This window comes from Parus major, chromosome 23 (genome assembly GCF_001522545.3).
Source record: "Parus major isolate Abel chromosome 23, Parus_major1.1, whole genome shotgun sequence".
Taxonomy (NCBI): domain Eukaryota; kingdom Metazoa; phylum Chordata; class Aves; order Passeriformes; family Paridae; genus Parus; species Parus major.
The window spans coordinates 2,371,373-2,380,937 of record NC_031791.1 but is presented as its reverse complement, the minus strand read 5'-3'; the positions used below and the strand labels follow the sequence as shown (position 1 = coordinate 2,380,937).

The window sequence follows — 9,565 nt, the reverse complement described above, 5'->3', positions numbered from 1 at the left end:
GGGAAACACCCGGATTGGACGGGATGAGGATTTGTGTGTCTGGGTTTGGGTTTCTGGGTTAATTTTTGGTTGCGTTTTCTACCCCAGGGCTTGAGCAGAGGAAGGGATTTCAAATGGGAGCTTTTCAAACCTTGGGAAGCTTAACCCTTCTTTCCTGTGTTTGATTTTCCATTGGGCATTCCTGGCTGGATTTATGGAAAACACCTGGATGGGACAGGATGAGGATTTAGCTTTTCTGCATTTGGATTTCTGGGTTATTTCTTTGTTGGTTTTTCTCACCCAGGAAGAGTTTTCAACAGGAACCTTCCCAAAACCTGGGAAAAGCTTCCCAAAGCTTTTCCCCTCTTCTCTGTGATTCATTTTCCTTTGGGTATTCCTGGCTGGATTCATGGAAATTCCCTGCATCCAGTTCAAGGATTTGTTTTTCTTTATTTGTGTTTCTGGGTTATTTCTTTGTTGGATTTTCTACCCAGGAAGAGTTTTCCAAATGGGACCTTCCCAAAACCTGGGAAAGCTTCCCAAAGCTTTTCCCCTCTTCCCTGTCTTTGATTTCTCCTTTGGGCATTCCTGACTGGGCTTTTCCTGCCCTGTGTTCCCCCTGATTTGAGCTGGGCCCAAATCCCTGATCAGGAATTCACTGCCAGACAATTCCAGAAGGAACAGGAATATCCAAAGGCACAAAAATCCTCTCTGAAAAGAACTCAACAAACCCTAATTCCCCCAAAAGCTTCCCAAATCCTTTGCCCTTTTCAGGCTGATCCTCCAAAGGACAAAGCAGGAGGAGTTTTAATTCCCATCCCGAGCTGGTCCTGTTACTTCCCAGGGGCACTGAGGTTTCCTGGGATTTTGTGGGAGCAGGGAAGGCAGCCTGACATTTCCCTCCTCTGCATCCTTGTGATCCAGAGTTTGCTTGGAGTCATTTTAGGATCAGGGGAGGCAGAGGTGCCATTCCCAGGTCACTGAGTCCGGGAGGCTCCAAGGAGGATCAGAATGAACCCACTGGAATGGGGTTTCCATCCATGCTCCAGTTCAGCATGGATTTTCTCCTCCCTGAAGCTCTGCCTGCTGAAAACCATTGGATAATTTGGGAATTTTTGTTGGTTTATCCTTGATTTTCTGGGTGCAAATACATCAAAGTTTAATTTTTGTTACTCCTGGCTCTCCTTCAGCTCTCCCAGAGGGAGCAGAATTCCCAGCCTGCCAAAAATGCCACCTCAGCTCCCAAAAATCCCACCAAGGTGCCGATTTCTCCCTGGGAAGTGGGAGCCAGAGCCCCAATCCGGTGTGTGCAGGGGTCAGGGAAATGTTCCCACGTGGATTTGGGGACACTGGAGTCGGCTGTGCTCCCACCTGGAGAGGATTCCAGGGTGAAATGCCAGCTGGATTGGGATGGTGTCTGTCCTTCCCAGCTCATGGGACACAAATCCCAGTGACACTCCAAGGGAATATTCTCCTTTTCCCTTGTCCCCTCTCCACCATTCCATCCTGCCACTGCTGGAACAAGGCTGGGAGAACCCCTTGCAATCCTTGGATCCCACCCTGCCTCCAGCTGGGCTCTCCTGGCCCATCTCTGGCCTTTCCCAAGCTCAATTATCCCTAAAAAAACCCACAGCCCAACCCTGCCCCTGCTCTGCTCCTGCCCCATCATGTCCTGATCCCAATTCCAGCACCCAAAACTCCAACAATCCTTGGAAGCAGAGCTTGGATCCTTCCAAACTCCTGTCCAGATTCCAGGGAATCCTCTCCTGACTGCTCCAGGTGATGCACACTGGCTTCCCACGCGTGGCTCCCTCTCATTCCATGGAAAAATGAGGAGAATCTCACGTCCAGGAGTGCAAAATAAATCCAAAATATTTAAAACCACCCAGGAAGGGAGAAGGGGGAACTCGACTTCAACGGAATTCGCTGTTTGGATCCATGAATTCCCTTTTCCTGCTGTTGCCCAGGGAGCCAAGGAAGTGGAAAAAGGGGTTTATCCTATTTTTTTGCAATCTGTGTGGGATCTGCTCCATGCCATTCTCCATCCTTGTGCCCAGAGGACTTGCATATGGTAAAAAACAATATGGAAAAAAATGAAAATAAAAGGGAAAAAAATGGAAAAAAAAAAAAAAAGGGAAAAAAATGAAGAAAAAGGGAAAAAATGAGAAAAATTATAAAAAACACAAAAAAAGCTCAAATCCCTCTTTTGTACAGAGATATATTTTTATTAATTAAAAGTTTGTACAGCTAAAAAATAAATTAAAAAAACAAAATGTAATTTTTTTTTTCATTATCGTAGGGAAAAACAAACAAAAAAAGTAGTAGAAAAAAAAAATCAGCTTTTTTTTGTAAATGTAATAAAGTGTATAAATGGTTTCCATAAAAATGTACATATGGAATCTCTCCATGTCCCTGGCTTGTCTGCAGAATTCCCAGTTAATTTATCTGTCTCTGTATATGAGGCTTTTCCGTGTGTTCCCGGCGTTCCCTGCGGAATTTCAAAGCTATTTTCAATTTTGGACTTCCAAATAATAAAAAATCTCGATTTTTGCATTGCTTTTTCTTACAGCCCCCTGGTGCCTTTTTGTCTGGTTGGTTTTTTAGGGATTTTTGTTTGTTTGTTTTGTGTTTTTTGGTGTGTGTGTGAATTCCAAAAGGTTGATCCCGGGATTTTCTGGATGTGCACACACCACTCCTGCAGGAATGGATGGAGATTCCCGACTTTTCCAGCTGCTGGGAAGCGCATCCTGGTTTCAGGAAGGGCAGATTGGATGGATTTGGATGAATGGATTTGGCTTTTCCAGCAGGATTTGATCAGGGATATCCCATGGGAAGGGAGAACAGGATCCTTCCCCTTTCCCAGCCCCCGCATTCCTGCTCCAGGAGCTCAGATTTCCCTTAATGAGGTTTCAGTTCGGAGCCCGACACCTCCTCTCTCCCTGTGCCCGATGATTGGCAGGCATTAACTTGGGATCAAGGAAATTTGGGATGAAAACGGCCCTGGCAGGGTCTTTGATGTCCCGTGACTGCTCCTGTGTGGATTTGATGCTCTCCATTGCCTTTTATTTGGCTTTTCCCGATTTATCCTTGGACTTATTCCCTCCTTGGATGGGCTGATCCGAAATAAGGGCGGGGAAAAGCGAGCTGAGGTTTTTTGGGATGTTTGGTGTGACTAATTGCTGGCAGGATGAGGCTGGGGCAGAGCCTTCGTTGGGATTTTGGGGCAGCAGAACGGATCCTGCTGGATTTCCGATGGATTCTGAGGGAGGGATGAGGATCAAAACGCTTTGGAGTCCACGGAGCTTCCCAGAGAAACTGGGGCCACCCCATCCCTGGAAATGTCCAAGCTTGGAGCAGCCTGGGATAGGGTGAGGTGTCCCTGCCCTGGAATTGGGTGGAATGGGATGATCCTTAAGGTTCCTTCCAACTCAAACCATTCCAGGATTCTTCCTGCTTCCAATTCCCAGAGTTTCCCTCTGTATTTGGGATTTAATCCCTGACCCAGGCTCAGCTTTTGGGTGTTCTCGAGAAGAGAATTCCTCATTTCCCAAACATTTTTGCTGCCAAATTCCAGCCCTGGAATCTCCTCCAAAACAGGAATTTGGTGCTTTTCTAAAGGTCTCCCTTCTCCCAACTCCTCTGCCCGCATTCCCTGGAAGGGAAGATCCCTGAAATCCCCCCGGCTCCTCTCGGCTCTTCCAGCAGCTGCTGATTGAGGGAGGGAGCAGCAGGGAAACTGGGAGAGCTGGAGATCCCACTGGGAATCTTGGGGGGAAAGAACAGGGCGAGACCAACACTGGGAATCTTCTAGGGAAAAAAATCAGGGAGAGAGCAGCAGGGAAAGAGGGAGAGTGAGCAGGAGGAGCTGGAGCTTCCACTGTGAATATTTTGGGGAAGAAAACAGGGAGAGACCAGCGAAGCAGGAGCTAGAGCATCCACTGGGAAAAAAATCCAGGGAAAGGGAACAGCTGGAAGGAGCTGGAGATCCACTGGGAATCTTTTGGGGGAAAATAAACAGGGAGGGACCATCAGGGAAACTGGGAGAGCTAGAGATTCCACCGTGCCATTTTGGGGGGAATAAAGCTGGAGAGAGCAGCAGAGAAAGGAGGAAAGCGAGCCAGAGCATCCACTGGGAATCTTCCGAGAGAAAAACTCCAGGGAGGGATCAGCGGGGCAGGAGCTGCAGCATCCAGCAGGCTTTTTGGGGAATAAAACCGGGAAGAGCAGCTGGGAGAGCTGGCAGGAGGAAGCAGAGGGCTCTGGATAAGTTTGCATGGCTAATCTCGGGCAGCTCTTTAATGAGGCTCCTCACCCATCAACACCTCGGTCAAGGCGCTTTTAGGGCCATTGGAAAGGTCCCGGAATTCCCACAGCCGCACCCAGAGCTCAAACCGCGGCTTCTCCTTCCCCCCTGGATCTCAGAGCCAATCCTAAAGGTGCAGAATTTAATATGGAACATGAACCAGGCGATTTGGGATACAATCAAACATCATAAAGTCACCGCAGGACCAAGTTCCTTACCAGATTCTTGGTTTCTCATTACAGCCCAGCTGAACAAACATAAAATTGACAATTAGTTATTAGCCAATGATTAACCTCTGATTTTAGCAAAGTTTTTCTATCTACCTTTAATTTTAACGAGGCCTATTTATTTCTTTTAATTAGATTTAACAAGGCTGATTTTTAATTAAGGCTTCAGCTTCTCTAAAATCTTAAATTCTTCTGAGCTTATGTCTCACAGAAACCTGATGGAGCATATAGAGAGGTCCAGGATATGAGAGCTGGTAATAGGACAGTAGAGAATTTGTATCCTGTACTGGCAAAAGAGCATTAATGCTAGAAATAATCTCGTTTGCTCCTTCAGATTTAAGGGATGAATGAAGCCAGCCAAAAGATATTTGTTTTTGAATAAGAAAATTCTAAAGGCAGATGAAGGACCCAGCTCATTCACTCTGTGCTGTCTCAAAGAGCCAAGAATTCCCTCAGCATATTCAAGAACACCATGGAAAGGATCTGGAGTCCTGGGAAGCCCCAAAGGGAGAGGGACAGTTGCTACACTGTGATGTTCTAACAACCAAACCCACGAGGCACGTGTGGACTGGATGGTAAACCTCCTACAATTTTTGGGTCTGGGGGAGTATGGAGTAGCCCAAAAGAAAGTCCAATGGTAAAACAGTTTCTTTGCTGGGCTATGAAGTGAGTGTCAGATAGAAAAACTGGGGCAAGACTGTAGAGAACATTCTAACAGAAGGTGGGCATGATATTTTAGTAAAGGCCTGTCTGCACAAGCCAGCCTTTGGTATAAGTGGTGGTATTAAGGGCTAATGTCATTGAAAATCTCCTGCAAGAAAGAGAATAAAGCAAAACAATATCCTTGTGTGTGAGAGAAAGAATGTAAACCTGTGTGCATTGGCCAGGGGTAATTTGCTTGGCCCGCAGACAGACCCTGGCAAACCCTATAAAAGTGTGCTAAAGATAGAAATAAACGATGTTCATTTTTATTTCTGTGGAGACTCGTGGATAGCCTGAGCAGCTTTTCAATACAAGACCATAAGGAAGCGATGTGCCAAACCCTAAAAGCTCAGACAGAGAAGGAACTAAGAACATTTCCCAGCATGATGAGGTGGTGCAGGCACAGCCAGGAGCCCCTGGACAATTTCCATTTCAAGAGGAAAGAGAACAAACCTCTCCAAGTTCCTGATGGCAGCTTGTCAGAGACCTTTGGAGTCCCAAGGGCAGCCCGAGCTCCAGGAGTGTCGCTGTAGGACACACAATGACTCACACAGACACAGCTCCCCTCTGACAGAGAAAAACTGGTTTTATTCTTCCAACTTCAGTATTTACAGATTCTGGGCAATGGCCAGGGATTGGATAGTCAGGTTAGCACCTTCCCAATCACACTGGTCGTGTGAGACGTCCATCAAAGGACGTGTAGCAGAAAGAATGAATACATATCTGTGTTTACAGTCACTGTCCTGGGAAAGTTCATAGAAATTATGTCAAGATCAAAAAACTGAGTTTTCAGGGTGACTCCTTGGGTCCAGGAGAAATCCTCCAGTAATTTTCAGAGGCAGAGCTCATTGTCATCATGGTCCCCTGGACACGAACAGCGGCTCTTTCCCAGGGGAAAGAAAACTCCCCCCAGCACAAATTCCTGCTGTCAGTTTGTCAGAGGCCTTTGGCATTCAGAGAACCACCCGAGCTCCAGCTGGGGATGGTTTGGGACCAGGAGACTCCTGCTGCATTCGTAATCCTCAGAAGCAGAAACCCACTCGCCACCACGGGCCCCAGGACACGAACAGCAGCTCTTTCCCAGGGGAAAGAACATTTCCCCCAGCACAAATTCCTGATGTCACTTTGTCAGAGGTGTTTGGCACTTCAAGAACAACCCGAGTTCTAGGTGGGGGTGATTTGGGTCCAGGAGAAATCCTGCTCCTTTCCTAATTTTCAGAGGCAGAAACCCGGTCACCACCATGGCCCCCTGAATACAAACAGCGACCCTTTTCCATGTTAAACAGAATTCACACCCCCAGTTCCTGATGTCATTTTCTCCAAGGTGTTTGGCACTGCAAGGGCAGCCCAAGTTCTTGGTGAGGGCAGCTTGGGTCCGGGAGGAATAAAAATAAAAGGAATAAAAATAAAAGGAATAAAAATCAGGAATTTTATAGCGCCTCCAATAACGAGCTCTGTTCCCAGCTGCTCATTTACGTATTTAAGCCCTTGTTTAATATTCTAATTAGTGGTTAATCAGCTTTCAAGAGAAAACAAATGGTGATTAGCTCATCTTCACCTTCTCCAGGTGATTTGGGCTCATCGATGCAGCAGCCCCGGGAAACTTTCCTGGTGTACCTGAATTATTCATGGCCACGGGAATGTCACCGGGATGGGATTTTGGGATGATCCCCGTGGGTGACCGTGGATAACCGAGGGGGACACGGAGCCTTTTGGGATAAAAAACGTCCTTTAGATGAGATTTTGGGAAAAAAATTCCTCCTTGGGAGGGTGGGAAGGGGCTGGGATGAATTTCCCAGGGAAACTGGCTGCCGCATTCCTGGAAGTGTCCAAGGCCAGGTTGGACCAACCTGGCATACGGGAGGGTGTCCCTGCTCATTTAATTTAATTATTCTGGACTATTGTTTATCCTGAGTCTTCCTTTCCTCTTTATCTGCAGCTTTCCAAGGAGCTGGGGAGCAAAGGAAAGCTCCCGTGGGTGGACTCAAGTCTTGAGGAAGAATTGGTGCAATCCCAAAGTGGTTCCTTTATTCCCTTTCCCTTCTTCCTTTTGCTTTTCCCATGGCACAGAAGGCAGGCAGGACACTGGACTCTGCCCATCTGTATTCCCGGGAATTTTGTGGCTGCAGTAGCAGATTGTTTAGAATAATTTGGAAAGGTTCCACCTGGTTTTGCTTGGAAACGAAGCCGTACCTGGCCGTGGTTTGGATATCTGGAAGCAGGGATCAGCTGAGGTGTGCTGGTCCCAGGAGAATCCACGAGGGACGAGCAGGTGGGAGAGAGAGCCAGGAGCTCCAGACAGTCACTTTTCGGAATTTTAATTAATTCCTGATTGTTTTAGTCTTCCCAGATGCCAGCTTTGCCAGGTCCTGGATTCCCAGCTGCTGGAGTCTCCTGGGATGTATGGGATGGATCAGGAAGGTCAAAGCTCTCTCACCACTGCTCTCTGCACTTTCTGGGAAGCTCTGCTGGCTCTGGAAGCAGAGGGATCAGCTGGAGCAGCATCCCAGGATGTGCTGGAGCTCATCCCATCCCTGCCTGGGCTGTGCCAAGGGCAGGGCTGAGGAGGCCCGAGGGTTCCTGGATCCTCCTGGATGCCCAGGATGCCCCACAGGTCCAGCCGAGCTTTTGCAGGGGCTGTCCTGGGAAGTGACTTTTCCCTTCCAGCCCTCAGTCCCAGCTGGAAGCGGCTGTTCCCTGCTCCAGGACCAAAATTCAGCTCCCGGCCCCTTCCAGCCCTCGTTCCCTTCTCCCAGCCCCTTCCAGAGCTTCTGTGTCCATCCTAAAAGTGGGAAGAGGTCAAAGGAAGGGAATTCTCCCTTTTTTCCCCCAGAGAGAAGCTGGGAGCTCAGCCCAGTCCCGGGGGGTGCTCCAGCCCTTTCCAGAAGGAAACGCGCGTTTATCGGGAATATCCCAGGCTGGCAGAGCGAGTTCCACAGGCTGGCAGCTCCCTCTCCTGGGCAAAAAAGGCAGGAAGGGCTGGGGTGTGCCCCAGATGTGCGGCACAGCTGGAGCAGGAGTCCCCGGAGGGCTTGGACAGCGGGAATTCCTCAGGAACTCAACGGGAATTCCAGAGAAAAGGATCGGGATGAATCTCCCCGGAAAGGGAGGCTCAGCCCAAGCTGTTCCTTCCCCACTTCCAGCAGGGATTTGGGACCGGGCTGGATGTTTTCCAGCTGTTCCATCTCCACACTTGGGTTTCAATCTCTCTGGAATGGCATCCAAGCTGCTTCCTTATGGGATGAAGCAACTTCAACCCTCAAAAGTCTGCACCCCCCCATGGCCTTGCTTTGATCCAGAGAAATCCACACATCATTCCATTTATTAAGAATCCAGCTTGGTTTTATTGTCCATTTTTTCCGAAAGTTGGTGTTTTTCTCATCACAATTATAAAATATTGCTATTTTTGTCCCTATTTTACACTGGTATGGGAGTGACCAAGTTGGAGCTGGGAATTCTCTTAAATAATCAAACCACAATTTTATCAGGGGGTTTTAAAAATTCCAATTTAAAAAACAAAGGTTAAGAAAGGAAAGGATAAAAAAGGAATTTCCACGGGTTCCTTCAAACATCACAGGGAGAGGGGTTTATAAAAATTATTCCAATTTATTTTTTTGGGGGGAAAGGGCACAGGGAACAGGTTTGGAACCCCATGGATGGAACCAGGATTTGAGGCCACCCTTTATTCCCAAACTGTGCCAGCAACGTGTTCCCACCCCAAAATTTCCTTCCTATGGCTGTGTTCTCCCTGTGGCCGCCCTCACTCCGGCGTTCCCAAGAACTGGGAAAGCATGGAAGCTGCTCCTCATGGAATTGCAGTGTTGTGGTAACTTTGGGAACGGATTTTCCACGGTGAATTCCTCAGTACAGGGGGCCCTTCACGCTCCCCGGCTCAGTGAGGCGAGCGGCCGCGTAGGCCGAGGCTCCCAGGCACGCGGCCGGCTCGCAAAATCCCGGGAATCCCGGGGGGCCCGGCAATCCCGGCCTGCCAGCCTCGCCCGGGGAGCCCGGCAGGCCACGCTCGCCCGCTTTGCCGTCCACAGCATGGCCCGGAATGCCCGGGAGACCTGGAATGGGAACGGGATCCTCAGAGAGGGGAATGCGGCTGTTGGGATAGGGATTGGGGTTTGGGAATGGGAGGGGTGTGGGAAGAGCAATTCCAGAGAGCAGGGAAAAGGTGGCAGAGATGAGGAAGAAGGAAGGGAAGGATGATCCTGGTGGGAGCTTGGTGGGATGAGGCCTAGGCAGATTTTGTGGGATGAATCTGGGAAAATTTACAGGATGAACCTGGGCAAGTTCTGTGGGATGAAGCTGAGGTTTTGTGGGATGAGACTGTTCAGGTTTTGTGGGATGA

At 48.6% G+C, this 9,565-nt stretch overlaps 1 protein-coding gene across 1 annotated transcript in view; it reads right to left on the bottom strand.

The window, feature by feature from the left end:
• Nucleotides 1-8,526: 8,526 nt before the first annotated feature.
• The window catches only part of COL9A2 (collagen type IX alpha 2 chain), a 16,141-nt gene continuing 15,102 nt past the window's right edge, over nt 8,527-9,565 (bottom strand). The window contains exon 26 of the mRNA XM_033519644.1: nt 8,527-9,543. Coding sequence (XP_033375535.1) covers nt 9,073-9,543 — 471 coding nt within the window. The 3' untranslated portion in view covers nt 8,527-9,072. The remainder of the gene's footprint in view (nt 9,544-9,565) is intronic.